Source organism: Sceloporus undulatus, chromosome 7, assembly GCF_019175285.1.
Source record: "Sceloporus undulatus isolate JIND9_A2432 ecotype Alabama chromosome 7, SceUnd_v1.1, whole genome shotgun sequence".
Classification (NCBI taxonomy): Eukaryota; Metazoa; Chordata; class Lepidosauria; order Squamata; family Phrynosomatidae; genus Sceloporus; species Sceloporus undulatus.
The window spans coordinates 8557990-8580603 of record NC_056528.1 but is presented as its reverse complement, the minus strand read 5'-3'; the positions used below and the strand labels follow the sequence as shown (position 1 = coordinate 8580603).

Genomic DNA, 22614 nt, shown 5'->3' with positions numbered 1-22614 from the left:
GGTTTGACCTCTTACCAAATTTGAGACCTCTCAGGCTGTGATCCTATGCATACTGGCGTGGGAGTAAATCCAGATGAATTGACTGAGGGTTACTCCTAAGTAGACATGCATGGGATGACATGGTTAGTCCGTAAATATTAGATGTGCTTGATGAATCCATTATTTAAGCTGCCAGAAATTTGAACAAGAAAATACGATGGTGGGGACAGAGGCCGGCCCACACCACACTACTACCCAGATAAAACAAAGCAACATCTTCTTACTTCCAAGCTGTGGTTGTGGATATTCCTCAGGGTCCGTTCCAGGATTCCAACCTGAGCAGTCAGCTGGGAGATCTGTTCCTGAAGCTGCTTGTTTTCGTCATCCAAAAACTGCACTCTAGAAAATTGCAGAAAACTCAACACTGGATCCATCTGGGAAGCACTAGTGCAAGTGCATGGTTCAACTGTGGAACTCACTGCCCCAAGATGACTGCCACAACTTAGAGGACTTTGAAGAGAGATTTAGGGAGTATTTAGAAGTTGGATAAAGCAGTGAGGGCCCTCAATGGCTACTGCTCAGGAAGGCTGTATATCTCCCCACATATCAAAGCCAGGAAGTCTCTGGATATCAGCTGCTGGGAAATAGAAGATGGAGGATGCTGTTCTCATGTCCCCTTTACAGATGTTCAAGATAACAGATGTCACTACATCTTGTGACAAGGAATTTCACCGTTTAACTCTGTGCTCCATGGCATTCCTTTGACACCTCCCAAATCCCCCACCATTCAGCTTCATGGGATGATGCACTGGGTCATAGTATTATGAATGAGACAGAGAGATAAGCTCCTTCTTTATCCTTTATAAACCTCTATCATGTCATCCGTTAGTTGATTAAGATGTATAAAAGGGATGTACAAAATTACGCATTCCAGCTGGGGCATTCTGGGAAATGTGGTACAAAAAAAAAGGCAGCTATTCCAAGGTCTGTGACAGAATGGTAGGTTGGATCCTACATTTCAAAGAAGTTGTCATCTTACCTGTTCTGGATTGTGCAGAGGACCTGTTTGCTGCTCCGCTCTGCTTCCTGGAGGTCATGGGCCTGTTGCAAGAGCTTCCTTTTCTCTTGCAACAGCCTTTCGTTCTCAGAAGACATCTGTTGGATCAGCGCATGATCCTGTGCAGAAGGACAGCCAGGCAGAAAATAAACAAAACCCTGTGTGACAGGATCCCATTTCCAGGCTTCCAGGTGACCCAAAACATTCCTGCCACATAAACCCATTATACTGTGAATGGAACACTCCCAGCAGAAGGGAGGAACGTGGAGCCCTCCTGATCTGCAACTCCTATTCAGCACTTTCCAGGATGACCAACAGCACTGGGTACTGCAGTCCAATGCTATTTGGAGGGTCAGGTGTTTCCCTCAAGAACAGACCCACTGAAGTTTTAACCCTCATGCATCAGACAGGAATCTTTGGTGGCAGGTGAAGACTTATCTGTTTTGACAGACCTTTGGAGAACTGGCTGGTTTGGGGGACACAAACATATATTGTCCATATTTCTTGCTTCTTATTGGTTTATTTAATTACCTCACCAAGCTTCAAATACCAGGCTTCCACAGAGCTGCCCTTTCCTTATCCCTGCTGTGGGCTCTCACCTTTTCTGTGTGGCTCTTTGATAGCTTGAGTTCATCTTCAAGATGCCTGATTCGAAGGTTGCGCTGTTTCACTTCGCAGATGAACGTTTCTTTGGCCCGCCGGAGCTTTGCTTTGTGCCGCAGCTGCCGCTCATTGTGTTTCCTGAGAAGAGAGGTGAGATGAAGAGAGCTTCAAAAACAGCTCAGTCCCACCTGAGACATGTGCTCAAATCAACACACCAAGCTCACACAGAATACATCTTTCAAGCTACAGATCTTCTCTGTTGGGGCTTTGTCGTTGTGCGACTTCAAGTCATTTCCGTTTGATGGTGACCCTAAGGTAAACTTATTTGGGTTTTGCCACTGCAGTACCCTTTGGAGGACGCAGAGTGTTGCTTTCAATTTTTCACTGACTCACGGTGCACAGAAATTGAAGTGATACGTCAAAATTGTGCCCTAGTTACCTGATAGAGATGTCCACTTGTTTCAGGATGTGCCCATACTCTTCATGGAGGGTTTCTTTCTCCTGTTGCAGCGTTAAAAGCTGCTCCGAAAGTTTCTGGCTGTATTTTTGGCAACGAAGATGCTAAAGAAAGAAACATGGGGTGTTCCCATTCAATTTTTCAGCACATTCAGTTGGAGCTGAGTTCTAGATACTCTTGACTGCTTCCAGCCAACCAGATCATCAACCCATGCTGGCTGGGGGATTCTGTGAGCTATAGTCCCCTCACCTTTGCCAAGTTCTGCTCTGTCTGCAAAATGGGAGCGATGACTATGCTCCATAGGCACTGTGGCCTAGCTCACCTCATTCGAGAGAGTTTTCTTTTCTTCTTCCAAGACCCGCAACCGGGCTTCCTGCTGCTGCCCTTGAACTTGCAGCTCCGCACACGTCCTCACCAGCTGCGCCTCTTTCTCCCGTTGGAGTCTTAGCTGCTGCTGGAGCTCCTCTGTCCGCTGATCCAGGAGCTTCCTGGTGGGCAACAACACACCCATTGAAGAAAAACAACCTGGGAAGGGTTAAGATGATGCCAACCCCAACATTCCTGTGCTTGGAAATGGACATTGGAAAAGTCCCCCATATCTGTGTGGGCCATGTTCCTGGATTTACTGTGGAAACGGGAAACCACAGATAATAGCAAACTCTATGGAAATGAATGGCTTCTGGCAGAGGTTCTGACGGACCACAGACTCAAACTGAAAGACCTAAGGATTCCTAGGGAGAACACCTCTCTAGGCATTTCTAGGTCCTCCAGCACAACTCTATGGTCAACTTCTGAAGGAAGCATGCCATAGAATGATACTGGAGAACCTAGAAAATGCCTAGAGTGAACATGTTTCCCGGCACTGAGACTGGGTGCTACCTTTTCCGTTGCTCCTCTTGAAGCTGCCGCTGAGCATTCGTTTCCTTTTCCCGGAACTCCTTCACCTCCTCTTCCAATCGTTTCCTCCCCAAGATGTGGGTCTCACAGAGTCGCAGCTGATGGTGAGATTCCTTCAGCTTCTGCTGCAGCTCCACAATCTGGTAAATGGAAAAAAATTAAGGTATCACCTGTTTATATACGCTTGTCCAAGAACTGAGATCTGCTGGAGAGGCCTTCCTTTGTTTTCCACAGTGAGAACCATATACTTTTGGAGGACATAAGAACAGGGTTGTCTTCTTGGGGGTGGCATCCTGATTTTGGAACATTCTCCCATTGGAGGCCAGATGGACACCAACAAAGGCTCCATTTTGGTACTAAGGAAAAATATGGCTATTTATCGAAGCCTACAAAAATCCGGAAACAGATACATAACCTCTCTGCTAACAACATGGCTGGCTGCCTTATTCTTGCGTTGAAAAAGCATACAGATATTTTAATGCATAAACCACCACCACAAGCTACAATTCACAATCCTACAAGATCTGCATGCTAAACCATGAAGGAATCCATTCTGGCAGAAGTGAGTGCACAAAATTTAAATCCATTCCTGTGGATCTTCACCAGTCATGACCTTACAGGACTGGGGCTGAGAAACATTTCAAAGGAGGCCCCAGCTTTGTCCATACATGGATCTGCTCTGAGCTACAAGTGTAAGTGTACATGTTTTCCTGTCCCTATCATTTTCACTGCCAACATGAAACCTTCCTTGGAATTATTTGTCCAGATTTTTGAACCAAACATAGCCCCTAACCTTCTTCTCAGCTTTAGCCACCCGGGCTTTCTCCTGGGCAAGCTTCTCTTGCAGGCCAGTCTGCTGCTTTGCTGCTTGGGACTGCCTCAACAGCTCCAGCTCCAGCTCTTTGACCTTCTGATGACTGACCTCCCACTGTGAGGTGAGAGACGAACAGGCCTTGGAGGAATCGGAAAGCTTCTGCTGCACCTGCTTGAGCTCAGCTTTGGTCTGAAGAGAAAAGGAAGGCAGGTCAGTTTTAGCAGGGCTCGGAAGGAGAGAGTTGCAAGTAATGTATCTACTTTATTAGCAGCCCCCCTTTCTCCCTGTATAGGATCAAAGGCAGCTTACAAGTAACGAAGAACAGGGTAGAGCTAAAAATGTGTGGATATATATCTATATATATATTTACAAAAGTTTAAAAGCAAACAATGTTGGATGATCATCTTTCGTTGGTTGACGGGTGCCCTCAAGGATTATGCTCAACATGAACTGTGACTGGCCAGCTGGCAGGACCAGAGTTGGCCAATCTGAGTGATGATCAGACATGCTCAAACAATGCCATAATGCTTGAGCCATGGGGCTGTCCTAGAGAGGCCTGGCTATGTATTGTCGGAGTAAACCTCAGGTTGAGAGAACTCCTGGCCTCATCCCACCCAAAAGGTATCCTGAAACCAAGTTAAAGTGGCTCATCTCAGTGACCAACAGCTGCACTGCTGACATTATTCCCTTTGCCTGCCCCTAATATAAATAATTCCAAGACAGAACCATCTTTTTGGAAGTGGTCATATATCCCTGTCTCTCCTGACTGTGCCTGAGCTTTTGCTAGGCTTCCCTGAAACTGCAAGGGTAGTCCCTACCTTGATGTTTTCCTGCTGGAGTAAAATGTTGTGCTTCTGCAGCTCCAGGTTCTTGTCCCTTTCGTAGCGTAGTTCCTTCTCAGCAGAGCTGCACAAATTCTGGACGCGCCGGAGGTCGTGCCGGAGCTGGTGGAGCTCCTCTTGCTGGTGAAGGAGTTTCTCTTCTGGTGCACCCTGCATGAGGGGACAGGACAAGAGAAGAGCAACTAGAATGGCCACAGAAGGCACCCCAAGAGCCTCTGGGGCTGAGTTTTCCTAGGGCAGAGCTGTTTTAGCCTATTGCAACAAAACCAACAGACATCTTACAGGTCAACAAAACTGACCTGGCCACGTTTTTGGTAATCCCTCACCCCTTAACTTCTCTACCTTCCAGACTCAAACAAGACTGGCATGCCAGCATGTATTTGCAATGCTACATTTCCTGGAGGACTCACCTTTGTTTGAAGCAGTGAGTTCTCTTGCTGCAGCTTCTCATGGGTCATGTGCAGAAAATCCCTCTCCTCTGCAGCTCCACGGAGCACCTGGATCTCACTGTAAAGCTGCAGAAGTTCTGATTTAGAATTGTGCAGCTCCTGGAAAAAGAACCATGCAAGTTATTGAGCAGGAAGCCCACTAAAGAGCCTTTACCTGGAAAGAAAACTTACACTTCAGCCCTGTACACAGACACTTACCAGGGCATGGAGCTAGAAGACCTTAGGAAAAGCTCCTGGTTTAGACCACAGGTTCCCCTGTAGACATGCTGGCTAGGGGATTCTGGGAGTTATAGTCCAAAATTGGAACATGTTTCCAAGTTCTGTAGAGAACTTATTGAACACAGTGGTGCTTAATTGTGAAAAGCATATGTAAGATATTCTTGACAGCAGCTCATTTCTCTGGGTAATTCTCTTTCACCCTGGCCTACCTGCCAAGTCTGTTGTGAAGGGAGAACAGGAGTGCCGTGTATAGTGCCTTTGGCTTGTGGGTAATAGGAGCGATACGTTGTGGCATGACAAACAAACCATTTTGGAACAGCGCACCTTCTGCTCATCTTTCAGAGCTTTCTGTGTCACTTCGAGGTCACACGCCAGCTGCTTCCTCCATTCCCTCTCCTCCAAAAGTTTACTTTCTAGCACTTCAACTTTCTCCTGGTGAGTTTTCGGCATCTACAACCAATGAAATCATAACCCTTCAACAGCGTAAAGGGCAGGGGACAGGGGTGGGAAGAAGAGGACCCCCACAGTTGACACCCAGCACCCCTTCCCCATTGCTTCTTACCTCTTGGCAACTGGCCACTTCTTTTGTTGTGTCTTGAATAGCTCCGTCTGATTTAACCTTCTGTGCTTGACATAACTCTGCCTCTAAATGTGAGATCTTGAACAAACCAATGAGAAAGAGAGAGAGAATGAGATTGAGTTTCTGTGGATCCTCTTGTTAAAAGAAAGGAAGGAAGGAAGGAAGGAAGGAAGGAAGGAAGGAAGGAAGGAAGGGGCATTTTAGTCTGTTGCAGCAAAGTCAACAAAGACTCTCTTAAACTTTATTTGGCCCAGATTATCACTAGTTCCATTTGTACAATTATTCCAGTATCTTAGAGGTTAGAGCAAAGATGGGACATTGCAGGATCACACAATTCCTGAAACCTGCTTTTGAGATCCATGAAGCTCTCCACCAGTCCCTGAAGCCAACACCTATCCTCACATTTAAAAAAAAAATAATGCAGTTTGAGCATGTATCAGCTTTAGACTCTTATCACAAGTAACTAAGCCTCAAAAATAAAATCTCAGGAAAGGCACTGCAATCTTTTCAAACTGGAGGCAGAAAAAGCGTACAAAAGCTGGGAAGCCACCAAATTATGGGGGAAAGCATGGAAGCCCAGAAAGCTGTATTATGGAAACCATAGGAGGGCCAGTTTGAACCCTACAGCCTGACATTCTCCATCTCTGCTCTGAACAGCTTTTTAACTCAACAGCTCAAACCATAGAAACTATCTTCCATCCCTGCAAAGATTTTCTCCAGTTCATGGACTGACTGCTGACGCGTTCACCTGACCATGCATAAAAGCCTGGTACCAAAACACCAAGCAAAGTGTCCTCACAGGTCAAATTCAGTTCCACTTGCAATGATGTGAATGAATTTCAACAGGTCTTACTGACTGCAAGATCAGGAGGAGGGAAATAGGACACTGAAAGAGGTAGGAAGGAAGAGGTGAAAAAGATGGCAGCCGCCTGGCCGTCCCTGGTTACCTTCCTCTGCAGCCCATCCACCTCGCACTCAAAGAGCTCCCGCTCATCTCTGGTTTGGTTCTGCGTCTCTCCCAGGAGCGACTCCAGCTCTTCGTTCCGCTCTACTAGGTCTTCGTGTTCCCTCTCCAGCTTCTGCAGCTTGTGCAAGAGCTGTGAGTTTTGACATTCAATGCCTTCAATCACTTGTCGGCATCTGCATGCAAGGAGAACAGGACTGAGTGGAAGGTTCCAGAAACGGTCAGCATTTGGACATGGGGCTATCAGCTTAAGGGCCTGTACTGGCCTGAGGGCCCACATTCAAATTCCAGCTCAACTGTGATGCTCACTGGGTGACTCTCCACCAATTTTCTTCCCAGAGATTAGAAAAGGACTGGGTAACTACAAAGGGAATGGACGCCATTTGCCCCCCATGATCCCTCACAAGCTGGAAGTGATGTCGTGTCACTTCAGATCCTGGGCTTTGGCTTAAAATGGAAGAGTGCATTAAAGGAAAAGGAACATTTGTGCTATTTAAGAAGAGGAGGGGGGAATTGCCTGCTTTTTAGTACATTTGCTTAGTTTCATAAGCTTTAGGTTTAGGCCATTCACCTTTTATGAAGGGTCTGGGTATTTTCAAGATTTGAGACAGCTTCGTCCAAAACCTCTCTGGCCTCCAACATTCCTTTTTCGCCCTGCAATGAAAAGGCATTTGGGAGCTCTGGAAGCTGCCTTATACCTGGAGGAACCACCTGGCTCATTATTGCATACATAATTTGGGTCAACTCTGCAGATATTCAGGTCAGGGTACTTCCTAGCCCAACCTGGAAATACCAGGGGCTGAATCTTCTGAGCATTAGATTATGACTGGAGACTAGGGTTTGAATCTTCACTCGACCCTAGAAACCCATGGGCCAACCCCACTATCTCTGTCCCAGAGGAAGGCAATGACAAACCCCCTCTGAACAAAAATTGCCAAAACAACAACAACAACAACAACAACCCTGTCACAAGTTGCCATAGGGCCACCATACGTCAGAAATGGCTTGAAGGCACACAACCATGATGAACCTGAGTCCTTCTGCAGGCAAAATATGAGCTATATATTGCTCTTTAGTGCTGTTGAAGCATCACTTTCCTATCGGGAAGCAAGATAGGGAAGTACATCATTGAGTGTTGGCCAAAGTTTTAATTTTTGCAGTACAACTGAACTGAGCTGACTTGAGTTCCCACAGTCCCTTCCTACTGACTGTGCAAGGAGAGGCTGATGAGAGGGAAGGTGAAAACATCTGAAGGGAGGAAGGTTCACCAATCCTACCATAACAGGAAAATGTCAAGCAAACAGTCTACAAATGGTGGGGTTATGAGACTGCTTTCAGGTGAAGAAGCCAAGAAAATGAAAGCCGCACTATTTATTGCTTCCAGAGGATGGTGAGAACTCACTGTTGACAAAGGACATGCTGAAGGTATTGTCCCATTTCATCTTCCCCCTTCGTGGAAGAAAGGGGTCACACTGCCAACATGGAGTGCTAGACACCGTTGAAATTTCTTACTCAACTACGGAGTGGTTGAACTGAGTTGGTGATTCTGAGCCAGTGAATCTGTCTCAGCTTCACCCACCGACATATGAGGATGAAAGGAAGGACTCTGTGTCACCCCTGGAGAAACCAGAATATAACCCATAAATCAAACAGTTTTTAAAAAATCTACAGTACCTCTTCAGCTTCAACCGTTTCAGCAAGTAAGCATCTTGGCCCCTCCTCAGTCACCTCAGGAATCTCATTGTCAAGCTTTTCAGCCTTAAAGAGCCAAGAGAGAGAGAGAGAGAGAGAGATCCAAGTTAAGACCTCCATCAACTAAGGCAGGGTGCGGAAAGTGCAAACACCAATACAGTAAAATCCATTGTTTATTTTTAGTTTCCAATGCCACCTGAGTTTTCCAAAAAAGGGCTACTTTAAAACAGCTCATAATGGGGGAATGAAATAGTCTCCAGAAGCATCTATGGCGATCCTGTGAATTTCACAAGGTGTTCTTAGGCAAGGAATCCTCAGAGATGTTTTTGCCAGTTCCTGACTCTGAGTCTCTGGTACAAAGTCCCCCATCCAAGCACTAAACAGGGCTGACCCTGCTTGGTTTCCAAGATGTGGCTAAATTTCATCAGGAACAAGAATTAAATGCTGGTAGGTGGTTTCGGATGTGATGCATCCATATTAACATTCCATTATCAGTGAATCACAGCTTTTGCAAATATGCATGGTTGCTTATTTTTGGATCAGAATTAACTCTATCTTACTTTTAAAAAAACAATAATGCCAAAGTATGAGGACAAGGCTACTTCAAGTGACTTGTGACTTCCCTGTTGCTTCCAGTGATGAGCAACAGAATTCATCCATCACAACAATGCTGGTTCCAAAGCCAAAATCAGAGTATGTCCAGACCTCATCAGAAGGTTTCCCAGGCTTTGTAAAACCCAGACTTACCCGGTCCAGGTAGCCAGGTAAGAAAGACATGTTGAGCAATTGGATTCTGTTGCGTATTGCAGAGATGTCTTGGTCTAGCTGGAGACTGTGGGCAGGAATTTCTAAAGGAGACATCAAGACCAAAGGACATCCAGAGAGTCATCATTTCTTGGGAGCTTCTTAGAAGATGGGGTTTCTCAGTGGCCCCAACATGGTGCAAAGTGTTGTCATTTGACAACATAACACTTTGTTTTTCCAGTACATCCAGGTAAAGATGCACTGCTCTCATTAGCTACAAACTCAACAAATGAAAGCTGACAGAACTGCTAGCTTTTCAAAAGGCTGAAGGAGAAACAAAAGGAAGATATCAGCATGCTCAGGGCATCATTAAGATTTGGGAGCATTCTCAGTACAATTTAATGCTCTTTGGTGGGTTCCCTTTTTTAAGAGGGAGACAGAAAAATGGAAAAGTGGAATGGCTGGCAGAACCATTGAATTGGACAACACATAGCCCTCAGGCTTTCATATGTTCCTTTTCAACTACTCTTTCCAGCATTCCCAGCCACCATGGTCACTGGAGGCTTCTGGGAGTTGTAATCCAAAAATATAACTTTTTAAAGCTCTGCATATAGAAGCTTAGACATACTCTTACACATAAAAGAAGCAATCTGTTACAAAAGATTCAACACATTATTAATAACTGCAAGACGTGTCAAATAATCCTGAAGTCAAACTAACCAAGATACAAAATCTCAAAAACTACCCTTAAAAATAGGAGACACTTAAAACACTATAGTTAGGAACCTGTGCGCACTTACCTGAGAGTCAGCCCTAATGAACTCAATGGAACTCATTTCAGAGTAGACCCTCAAAGCATTGTGCTGCAAAGGCCAGTGCTCCACAGAAAGGTGCCAGATGCATGACTTGTAAGTCACAATACAATTTCTCCCTGGCTCAGTGCACCAAAGGGTCACTCAGAGGAAGAAAGCGGTGGCAGTTTTGTCTGGAGGCAGAAGCACATTGTTGGGAACGTGCTCCCTGATGAAAAAGCTTCCCTAAGTGTATGTGTGTGTGAATATATATACATACATATATTGATCAAAACAGGAGAGGAGGCTGGTTGATGCCAAGTGGAGCAACCACTCTGAAACTTACAATAGCTGGATGCTCTCTGGTGGCTTTGCAACATTATCCGCCCAGATGAAAAGGGGTCAACCGCCAAAGGCTCCAGAAAGAAACCCCTAGAAATAAGAAGAAAAGAGGAGCCTGGCTGGATCAGCCCCAGAATGGACGCCCAAAGAGAAGTCCATAGTCAGGGCAAGAGCTCTCTCCTGCTGCTCATGAGCCACCGAAATTCTCCTGGCGTCCTGAAAAGAACAAGCCAGCCTTCGTGCCTTTCAGTGACTGTCTTTCTCTTGTGGATGGATTTGTCTGAACTTCTTTGAAAACCATGGAAACAAGAGGCTGCCACCCCATCTCTGTGCCAACAAATTCCATCCAGTTAATAAGTGATTTTTGAAGCATATTAAAACCACTGATGTCTTCCCTTTCAGGATACAAGATCCTTCCAAAACATAAAAACCCTGACCCATGCAAAATGCAACTGTCAGAGGTGAAATGGAGTGGGCAGCATGAATCATATTGCAATGACTGGACACTAAAAAAACCATAAATGAGATAAACTTCAAAAGAATTCAAACCCTTCTCGCAAAAGTGTTTTACCAACACTTTTGGTATGGCTTGGAATTTTGAAACTGCATTCCTCTCAAAAACAGTTTTCTTTTTTTACCAAATAGCAGACTCAAAATCAGGGGTAGGCAACCTGCGGCCCGGCGAGGCATTGGGACCGGCCCCACCCCAGTCCTGCCGCCGGGGGCCTTTGGCCTCTTGCATGCAGGGGCAAGGGGGAGAATTGTCTATAGACGCCTCACAAACATGCATTTATATTAACATTTTTTTAAAAAATCAGCAAATTTTTTATGTGTCCTCTTTTTTAAAAAAAGTGTCCACTATTTGAAAATATTGTCCTACATTTGTCCTGGTTTATTTATTTATTCAAATTTTAAAATTTTTATTTAATTATTTATTTTTTGGCTTCGGCCCCCCAGTTGTCTGAGGGACAGCAACCCGCCCCCGGCTCAAAAAGGTTGCCTTCCCCTGCTCAAAATTTTCACAGCAAATACAAGAGTCAACCGAGTTTGAAACATTACTTAGCCTCCTTAATCACTTGGAAGCCACTTTCGGTCCGGAAAAAATGGCAGCGAAGCACTTAGCAAGTGGTCCATCTAGTCCAAACCTGTTGTGTAAGTAGACACAGCTACAGCCCTTCCAAAATATGACCATCCGATTTTGCCTTAAAATAGCATTGCCATTCCTTGAGGCTACCAGAAGTGGCAATTCTCCTCCTTCTTGAAGGAAATTAAAAACCAGCGGAGACATCAGGGTTCTCGAAGAATGCCCACAGAATGCAAAAACAGCCTGGGTGCCCACAAGGGGGACTCAAGGTACATGATTCCCAACCTCTCTTAGGTTTCATCTACATTGCAGAATTAACACAGTTTGACACTGCTTTAACTGCTATGGCTCAATGTTATGGAATAGTTTTGTGAGATGTTTTACCTTTTCAGTCAGAGAGCTCTGGTGCTGAAATAAGCTACAAATTCGAGGATTCCACAGGATAGAGCCATGGCAGTTGAAGAGGTGTCGAACTGCATTAATTCTGCAGTGCGACAGCAGCCCTAGAGGCTTAATTGGCATGCCGGCATGTGCCTGGTTAACATCCATGGTTGTGTCCTGGAGCAAAAGACAAGAATCCAGCCAAAGATAAACCAGAGCAATGGAGCTGAACTCACCCAGTTGACTCTCCTCCTCCTTCTGTGCATCTAGTTCCTCCGTCACTCTCTGGATCTCGCCATGAGCCCCTTGCAGCCTCTGTGCAGCTTCATCCAGGTCTTGCTCAGCTTCTTTCGCCAAGGCTTCAGTGTGAGACTGAAAGACAAACCACACTTCAAGAGCTGAAGGGGAATCCTCTCTGCATTACTATTTAGAAACTCGGTCCAGGGAGGGATGGACAACGAAATCTGTCTTGTTATGTGCTTTTGACTCAATGTTAATCATCAAGTTTTCCTGCCAAGGTTGATTTATTGAATTTATATACCGCCTTTCTCCCAAGATGACCAGTTTTGCACCCCAAGATGGAATGAGAACATGGTAATATTCTGATAAACAGAAATAAAATTTTCAGCTTTTCAAGTCTTTAACTGTGGGGAAGCGCCACTGGACTCAGATCTACACAGTGAGAATCAGCCTTGAAAATTACATTGCTTCTCAACCAGCTCTTTCATTGGCAGAACCACCTACTTTGCCTGGAGCTGTTTTCCATCAGTGACACTGTGTTTTATTCAATCTACTTTGTAAATTGTCTTATCCCAAAACTTTTTAAGTTTTTAAGTTCATTTATTTGATAATGGACTCTACTGTGTTATATTGCAACCACAGTTTTGAAAGGCAGCAGGGAAACAAATAACTATAGTTTTTTGTGAGAAGATGCCAGCCACATATGCCGGCAAAACATCAGGAATAAACTCTTCTACATGGCCACACAGCCCGAAAACCCCACAAAAAACTATGGATGCCGGCCATGAAAGCCTTCAACTTCAAACAACTAGGTTTTTTGCCTCTCTTTCTTTGGTTATTACTTATGTTGGTTTGTAATCTGTGGCTACTATTTCTTGAGGGATAATGATACTTTTCTTTTTAAAAAACAAAGGAACAAACCAAAAAACAGTATTTAAAATTCCAGTCCACCCTCTGTCCAATTGCCACATTATACTAGATGTGCCCAACATACACCTCTTTCTTCTAAGAATCATAGAGAATCGTAGAGTTGGAAGAGACTGCAAGGGCCATCCAGTCCAACCCCATTCTGCCATGCAGGAAATCACAATCAAAGCATCCCTGACAGATGGCCATCCAGCCTCTGTTTAAAGACCTTCAATGAAGGGGACTCCACTACACTCCGAGGGAGTTTGTTCCACTGTTGAACAGCCCTTACTGTCAGGAGCTTCCTCCTAATGTTGAGCTGGAATCTCTTTTCCTGGAGCTTGCATCCATTGTTCCGCGTTCTAGTCTCTGGAGCAGCAGAAAACAAGCTTGCTCCCTCCTCAACATGACATCCCTTCAAGTATTTAAACAGGGCTCTCATATCACCTCTTAACCTTCTCTTCTCCAGGCTGAACATCCCCAGCTCCAGACCATTCACCATTTTAGTCACCCTCCTTTGGACACATGGCTCTAGTTTCTCAATGTCCTTTTTTAATTCTAAGGGGCCGCACTATGTGAGATGTGAAAGAAAATACAGTTGGCCCTCCTTATCCACGGATTTTTTTATCCATGGATTCAAGCAAATATTTTTTAAAATACATAAATTCCAATAAGCAAATATTGATTTTGCCATTTTATATAAGGGACAGCACTTTACTATGCCATTGTATTTAATGGGACTTGAGCATCCATGGATTTTGTTATCCTCGGGGGAGGGGGGTCCTGGAACCAAACCCCAGTGGATACCAAGGGCCCACTGTAGAACCGTTTTTCCAGTTTTTATGATTTGTTTTTACTTTATTCCTCAGTATGGATTCCTGTAGCTCTTGAAGCTCATCTTCCAGAGTCTGACGGATCTGGTCCAGTCCATCCTTGCACACACACGAAAAGAACTGGTAAGAATAGTTTTACTTTGGTTTTATGTGCTGCGTTGTTTTTACTGCTCTCAGGGGTGCTGGGCAAGCTCCAAGACTTCACTTCTGTTGGCAGTTTTTAAAATTCACATCTCTAGCTGTGGTGGCCAATTCAATTCAAGGTAAGGACACAGTGGATGGAGGGCTGTGCCCCTCTGAAGTCCTGTGGCCCCAAACACCTGGGAATTGCCCATCCATGCTTTATAAGATTAAAACATTACACATTGTTGGTATTAGGATATATATGTTTATGTGTTCTGGATCCCAGTTATTTTTGTGGCAGGCTTATTTAAATTCCTGTACTTTTATTGAATCTCTACTTAAGATTTTTTTAACCGAATTTGTTTTGAATGATTTTTTAAATTAAATGTTTATTAAATTTAAAACATACACATTAAAACTATAAAAAAACCAAATACAAGTGTTAATTGTAAACAAATACAACAAATATACAACCAAAATACAATCTTCTGTATTTATAACTCAATTTCTTTTTCCTTTATCAGTTATTACCTTCCACCTTCTTTTGGCTCTTTCCTTCTTCATCTCTCTGGTTATTCCTTCCCTTTTATCCTTTTACTTTTCTTTTACTCTCTTTCCTTTCCTTCCCCTCCCCTTCCTCCTCCTTTCTTCTATAAACCCTTCTTACTTCTTCCACATCTACCATCATCCTCCTTCCCTCCTTTTCCCTCTCAGTCATTCCTCTCTCCCAACCTCTCACCTTCTCTCACATACTCTAACCTTCTTTTCACATTCCTTACTACTATTCAAACCAACTTCCTTTCCCATTGATCACTGATTAAGATTTGTTTTGAATGTTTTAAGCCTGGTGCATAATCTTGAGCGTGCGTAAAGAAAACTGATAGGCTATAAAAGAATTTCAAATCAATACTACACACCTGAGGCTGAGCAGCACAGAGGCTTTCCAAAGAGTTGGGGAATCCCAGATTTTGCTCCAGGGCCTCAATTTTCTCCAGAAGGGTGCTTCTTTCTACTAGTAAGTAAGCCACCTGTTCACTGGGGCTACTATGGGTGATATCTAGCAGGCCTTCTTGCTCCAGCATGTCTTGCACTTCTTGCTGCTGGGATTCTGGAAGGAGATGGAGGGACAACACAAGCACACATTTATGTCCTTCAGCAGAAGTTCTTTTGGAGAAAGAGAGTTGCTCTGATTCATCATCATTTTCTAAAAAGCTTTTGTGGTATAGTAGTTAGTTAGTTAGCGGTCCACCAGGAACAATCTCTTGCAATATCACAAGGAGAAAATTTGGGTGATGTGACACAAGATAGCCGTCGGTGAGGTCATTTAGTATGATATGTTGAATACCAATCATATGGAATAAAAAAACACCAAGTTCAACAAGTGAGGAAAGTATAGACACAGACACTTTTCAAGACAGAAATGGAGAAGAGGGGATAGTCACCTAAATCTGAGAATCCCAGTTGAGCCTAGAAAGGTGGAACGGAAATTTGTCAATTTCTCAACTGGGCTCGAATTTGGAGTTCCCAATCCACTGAGAAACTAACACACAGGAATTACAAAGGCATCCTGAAAAATATGGGATTCGACATTGTGGCTGCAGCTTTTGCCAGTTTGTATATTGCACAACCAGTTTGTCTGCCACTCTCTCCATAATGTTCTATTGAATACAGTTGTCTCTTTTTAGTGTACTGAGACTGAACAAGGGCAAATGAAAAGCAATATACGAATGGAACAAATTAATGGATAAAATAAAAATACTTCACAACTCTAAGATGTCAACAAAAGCATGTTCCCCCAGCTGTACTAAATTGCTGTGTGTTTTCACGCGTCCGGTTTGTGCTCATGTTGTTTTGCAACCAAATGACCCCTCTGACAAAAGCTGTTGATCCTACCCCATGTGACATATTGATTTACCCACAAACTACAAAGTAAGTTCTCCATCAAGGTCAGTTATGTGGACGCAGCTCAGGGACCGAATGAGAACCAACAAGGGCAGTGACCGGAAGAAAATCAGACTGTATTTTTGCCATACTGTAAGCAATTTGGAAGGGGGGGGAAGCCATCTGATGCAACATGCTTGCATGGTCTTTTGCAGCCACAATTGTGCAGATACAGTAAAACACAAATCTAGGCATGCACAACGTTCTGAAAGGAGACTCCTGCCACCGCAAATGACCTCCAAGCAACAGAGTCCCACATCCTAACCTGCCTCCCAGGGCTTTTGAAACCTTTGGAGAAGTCAATGTTCCACATACCAATGTCTTTTAAAAAAACACTGAAAGTTAGCGTGATTAAAAGAACCACAAAAAAGGAGAGGAAACAGAAAATCACTGTTAAAAAAAAAGATGTATGAGCATATCCCATAAAGCTGGAAAGGAAGCATGCAGCCGTTGGATGGTATGTGGCCTGCCAAGTCCCAAAGTGCAACCCCTAAAACTTCCCCATCTATGGAACAAGGCTGGATCCCAATGCTAAAAACTCATTTTTCCATTCGACAGGCTACAGAGAAGAGAAGAAAGCTCTCCAGACTAATGAAGGTGCCAGGATACAAATGCAGAAGGAGAAGTTGATGCTTTCTGTGCTGCTTGCTTTGGTTTCTCTGGGACACCAAACCTTCTTGAAGCTCCCAGACCCTTCATGTTCAGCACAATAAGGCAAAGGAGAGGCATATACCATGCTCCAGCTGCAGTTGTGTGACTTCTATCCTGAGCTGCTCATTCTCCCTTTCATATTTGGTCACCAGAGCATCCCGTGCTTCTGTCAGGGTACGGACGTGGCCCACGTAGTTTTCTACCTACAAAGAGAACAACAACGTAAACTCAAAAAGAGTGTCCAAGAAGAATGCAAGAAGATTCCTTATGTGAAGAGAACCTCTTTCACCAAGACACCAAGAGAGGTAAATTCAATTTCGGGGCCGTTGTCAGGGGCCGCACTCCAGTGGTAAGGCAAGACCAAAAGCAAAAACTGGTAGGGTTGAAGATACCAGCGTGTTTTAGCTTAAAGCTCTTACTGACAGTAACTGAACCACAGGAGAGGTATCTCAACCTTTGGAAGAAAATATTTTAACAAACCAAACAAACCACTAAACAGTCGTGTCACGGGGATGGAGTCATAGGTTCTGAGGTTCTCAGAGAACACTCCTTATCCAGATAGCCTAGCACCATTTATCTGGAGTAATCACAATGTGCAACTGCAAGGCACAACATAGCATTGAGGATTCACGGCGTCACAACTCATCAACATCTGGGAGGACTACAAATCCCTCAGTCCAGCCTTATAGGGTCATTGTAAGAATTACAACCCACAACCAGGATGCTAAATTAATTATGTTCCTCTGCCAGTCACAGCAGGACTTTTCCCCCTTGCCTTCTGCTTCCCCCTTCAGCCTCCTGTTCTGCCTGAAAACCAGCTCCAGAAGGTTTTGTCAGGCTTCCAGGGCTGGTTTTGGGGTGTGCAGGGGGACACAATGGGGAGGAGGGTGTTACACTTTTGTGTTACTGGATCCTGCTGTTCCACCAGCAGAATTCCACTCTCAGACATTGACCAGTATTATCAGTTCTCATATAGCACCACCACTGATAATATTGGAGGCTGGCCCGAATATCAGTGAAAAGCTTGGATGGTTTTAAAAATCCATTGGGCTCTCTTTATCTGTCAGCAGATGGAGCCATTGCTTTGTCTAACTCTTGGCACAAGGAATGCTCTGCTTGTAACCATGAGGGCCCCAGTCTACTTAAAGGTTAACCCTTCTTGGACATCTTCAGACTTCCGGGAATTTCTCAGCACAGCAATTCTGATCTGCCCAGCGGCAGGCAAAGGCCAGGACAGTCCAGTGCTGTCTACGCAGAAGATGCCAAGAGCATGTAGACTTTGGACTTTCAGACTTTGCGTTCCGCTAGACATTTGCAGTTTAATAGAACACTGAGATTCACTGACCTGCACTTGGAACAAAGGGAAATAACTTAGAAATAGCTTAGAAATAACTTAGAGCCTGAATAAAAATCTGCTTCTAGGTACCTTAAGAGAAACAGACAGGTCGATCAGAAATATCATTTAGGGTGCAAGGAGAGCTGTTTTATTGCTGCTACTGTCAAACTTGGAGTCGGAAATTGTTACTGATCGACAGCTGATCACCCAGATCAGAAATGCTGAACTTCAGCTGGTCGGTGTGCCAGTTTTCTTACCCCAGGATCCTCCAAGGCCCCCAAAATGTGGCTGAGGTGACCAGAAGTCTACTTATGGTTTGAAAAATTAGTCCTTTTGATGTTCAACAGTGCAAAGTGGGCCTGCAACCTATTTGAAAGGTAAAGCACCCCTCCTGCACACCTCCAAGAAAGAGAGTTCCTCATGTTTTCCCCAAAAAGGGCAATTCAAAGAGATTGGAGAGTGGAGGGCCACAGAACACCATTGGGAGCCATATGCTGCCCCAAGGAGATTGCCCAACCTGCAATAGATCTTGATCTAACTCCTGCCCACCTTGCAAGACACTGAAGATCTACCTAGCTGAGTTTCAAATAATCCAGTAACAAGCACGGACTACTAGCTCAGTGCTGGTCACCGTTGTTTGCTGCTTGTTCGCTGACAAGAACTAAAGAGACTCCCAAGGATCTGGATAGAAATCATGGTCTTGGTATGTCCATCAATTCTGGGACCCATTAATACCAGAAAGTTCCAAAACTGAAAAATGCTTTAGCTATCCTTTAAGGTCCTCCTAAGGCCAAAACATCCTAAAGGCACCAAATCCCATCTGATCTTGGAAACTGAGAAGGTTCAACCTGGTTAGTACTGAGATGGGAGACTGTGGGTGAGTACCAAATGCTGTAGACTATATTCCAGAGGAAGGAACTGGCAAAACCACCTCTGAGGATTCTTTGTCTAAGAAAACCCTATGAAATTCATGGGGTCACCATAAGCTGACAAGTGACATGAAGGTACACACACACAGACACACAAGTCCTCCCACATTCCAAGCCTCAAGGAAGCATGGAAAATCATGTCCCAAGGAAGCATGGAAAATCATCCTATCTCCAGGAGCAGGGAGATAAAAGTAGGTGTCTGTGAGAAACAGGATGCCAAATGCCACAGATCTTCTTGCCTTATCTAGAAGGACCAGGGGCTCTTCTGGTCTCTGAATCTGTTGTCCAAAGCCAGGACAAAATGTATACTGAAGTGTGCCCTTCATACATCCTTTGCTCAAAGAGGGACCTCACTGGCTTACGTATTATGTTCTTTGCTGACAGCAGGGAAGACGTGGGACAGGGCAGAAGCCTTTGCAAGCATGAAACCCAAGTGGAAAAACAACCTTTGGGGACTTGAAACACCCTGGAAAAGATCTAGCTGTCACCTGCCAAGACAACAGTGGAGGAAGGAAATCAATCATCGCTGGAGAAAGGAAATTGACAGCTGAGTTCAAGATATGAGACATCTCTCACCCCTGCTGTTTCTATTGTCTTGTTTCCCCGGGTTAAAGGCTGCGGGGAAACAACCCACCCAGAATGGCTCCTACCCCCAGCCATGTTGAATCGATTAGGCCTTGCTCAACACAGGATCTTGCGCAAACCCCATTCCGTTCAGAGGGGGACTGTCTCGGAAAGCTCCCCATGGGCTGCGCATACCAGATTTTCTATTGACGACATACCAGATTCCTACAATGTAAATTCTGACACATATAAAATACCAGACCCATGAAGTCAGGGAGGAAAAACATGGACTCTGGCCATGCCGAAATAAGCAGGATATAAAATGGGACAAAAAGATAAAGCCCTGTTTATTTCAACCTTTGGTATGCCTTACAAGATCATAGTGACAAGGCAAAGATCTGAAACAAATACACAGTACTCTGGTTTAGATAAAAGTTAACACTATCGAGAGAAGCAATCCTGATTTCCCAAATGGCTAATACAGCACGCTTTGGAACTTAAAAATCAAGATTGAAAGGTACAGATCAAATCCTCCACGTCCTTGTGAGAAGATTTATGCTCAGAAGGAGGCAAACTAAATACAGTTTCAGCCACTATGTTACCCCAAATGGTAGTTGAACTAAAGACAGAAAATAAAGCATGAACAAGTCCGATCTCACCTCTCTTGTCATCCACTTTCCTGTTTTCCCCCCCAATATTTTGTCACTCTCTAGCTAAAGTTACTTATGCACACCAACACGACTTTAGCACTGAACAGACCATGCGTTTCACCAAACAAATAAAAGGAGACCTAAAAAGCACTATTAAAAAATTACTTAGCGGTATTGCAGCACTATTTCATGTTCATGCCCTGCTCAAAATCTTATTTCTTTTGGTTTGTGGTTCTGACTTTTGTGGTTCTGACTTACGAATTTGACTATTCACACATTTGAGTAATATGTTATCTCTGGGAATCTCTATGTCTTTCAGTGCGACTTTATGGCCAGTGTCCACCATTTTAGGAGAAAGGCAGGACACAAATCCAATAAATAAAGAAAAGTAAAATGAGAGCTTGCGCTGGAGGACCTTCAGATTCTAGAGAGAACCCTTCTCTAGGCATTTATGGGTCCTTCAACACAATTCTATGCTCAGTCTCTGGCAGATACTGACCACAGAGTTATGCTGGAGAACCTAGAGATTGAATGCCTTTTTATATGCATTGTTTCCACTTTCATGAGGGTCCTGTGCCCCTAACCCCAGTGAAAGTGGAGGACCTACTATATTTGTTTCGACTATGGACCTCAGTCTTCAACAAACAAAGGAGCCTGTTCCTTTACAAGCTTCTATTCCAGCAAAGTCCTTTAGAAGCCTATGGGGCTCCTCCAGAGTACATTTGAGACCTTACCTCTCTCATCTCTTCCGCTTGCTGTTGTCGCAGCTTCTCCAACTCGCCGGCTGCAGAACGCAGTTCCTCTTGACCACGCAGGAACAAGTTCCAGACGTAGCAAAGCTGATCATCGACGGGAGCTGTGGGATCGACCCCTTCTTCCTTGAGCTGCTGCCTGATGTCTTCTATGTGAGATCGCTCCTATAGAAGAAACAAGAAAAGGTATTTGTCTTTTTTTAATATACTGGATATACTGTTAAAGAACTCGGTCAGGAAACCTTTTGTGATCTCAAACTACTATGACATCCTGGCTCTCATTCTGAGCGCAGAGAACATGCCGTAGCGGTTTAAGTGTTGGACTAGGACTCTGGGAGACCAGGGTTCTAATCCTTGCTCAGCCGTGGAAATCCACTGAATGATTGAGCCAGTCACACTCTCTCAGCCTCAGAGGAAGGCAGAGGCAAACCCCTTTTGAAGAAATCTTGCCAAGAAAACTCCAAGATAGGTTCACCTTAGGGTCACCATAAGTCAGGAACGACTTGACATCACAGGGTTTTCTTGGCAAGAGTTACTTCAGCAGGAGTTTGCCATTTCCTTCCCAAGGCTGAGAGAGTGTGACTTGCCCAAGGTCACCTAATGGGTTTCCATAGCCCAGCTGACAATCTCACCCCGGTCTTTGGAGTCATAGTCCAGTGCCCAAACCACTTCACCGCGCTGGCTCTGGGTGCATTTACACTGTAGAAATAATGTAGCTTGGCACGACTTTGAAGCTCCATCCTATGAAATCCTGGGGTTGGTAGTTTTACAACATCTTTAGCCTTTTCTATCAAGGAGTGCTGGTGCCTCACCAAACTATACAACCCAGGATTCAGTAGGAGGGGGCTAAGGCAGTTAAAGCGGTGTCAAACTGCATTAATTCCACAATGTAGACGCACCCTAAATTGCATTGTTTCATTGCCTTTGTGCATAAGAAGGGCTCGTTTTTCAACGCTTCTCGGGTGTGTGTTTGAAGTAACTTACCAGAGACGGACGCTTGGAGGAACGCTTGGTGGTTTTGCCCCCCCTAAAAATAACTGATTATCCCCCCCCCTTTCATTACACGGAGGCAGAACCACTTTGCCTTTGTACTCACCGGCTGGGCTCCCTCCATGCGGCCTTAGCGGCGGCTGGACTAACAAAACGGGATGGGATTACGTGAGGCTGCGGAGTAGGCCGCAGAAACCATGGCAACACGGCCTACTCTGTCGTAAGGCTTCGCCAGGCCTCGGCTCAGGAAGGCCCCGGGGTGCCGTCATAGCAACAAGGCCATACACACAAAAACACATGAAAGAATTAGAAAACATCCTAAAATGTAGATATGCAACTGAGCACCAAAGTTATGGATCGCCCAAGGCATTGTATTTCCCATCACTGTGTGCAAATGCGAGAGCTGGACAGTGAAGAAAGCAGATAGGAAGAAAATGCATTCATTTGAGTTGTGGTGCTGGAAAGAGTGCTAAGGATCCCATGGACGGGCAAGAAGACAAACAAGTGGGTCCTGGAAGAGATTAATCCCAAACTCTACCTGGAAGCCAAGGTGGTCCAACTGAGGCTGTTGTCCTTTGGACACATCACGGGAAGACACAACTCACTGGAAAAGACAATAATGCTAGGGAAGATAGAAGGCAATAGAAAGAGATGAAGACCACATGCTAAACAGATGGACTCAATTGAAAAGGCCACGGGTATGAATTTGGAGGATCTGAGAAGATCAGTGGTGGAGGACAAGGGCGTCTTGGAGACGCCTCATCCACAGGGTTGCCATGAGTCAAAGTCAACTCAAGGGCAGTT

The 22614-nt window shown here is 44.6% G+C and overlaps 1 protein-coding gene across 1 annotated transcript in view; it reads right to left on the bottom strand.

The window, feature by feature from the left end:
• Positions 1-22614, bottom strand: part of PPCS (phosphopantothenoylcysteine synthetase) — a 28785-nt gene that overhangs the window by 1474 nt on the left and 4697 nt on the right. The window contains exons 4-22 of the mRNA XM_042478630.1: positions 20803-20985; positions 16672-16792; positions 14915-15105; positions 12132-12267; positions 9301-9401; positions 8536-8619; positions 7433-7515; positions 6845-7037; positions 5880-5975; positions 5642-5767; positions 5060-5197; positions 4626-4799; positions 3787-3996; positions 2976-3133; positions 2419-2584; positions 2079-2200; positions 1636-1777; positions 1019-1155; positions 264-378 (exon numbers count right to left, since the gene is read on the bottom strand). Of these exons, the coding sequence (XP_042334564.1) occupies positions 264-378; positions 1019-1155; positions 1636-1777; positions 2079-2200; positions 2419-2584; positions 2976-3133; positions 3787-3996; positions 4626-4799; positions 5060-5197; positions 5642-5767; positions 5880-5975; positions 6845-7037; positions 7433-7515; positions 8536-8619; positions 9301-9401; positions 12132-12267; positions 14915-15105; positions 16672-16792; positions 20803-20985 (2676 nt within the window). The remainder of the gene's footprint in view (positions 1-263; positions 379-1018; positions 1156-1635; positions 1778-2078; positions 2201-2418; positions 2585-2975; positions 3134-3786; positions 3997-4625; positions 4800-5059; positions 5198-5641; positions 5768-5879; positions 5976-6844; positions 7038-7432; positions 7516-8535; positions 8620-9300; positions 9402-12131; positions 12268-14914; positions 15106-16671; positions 16793-20802; positions 20986-22614) is intronic.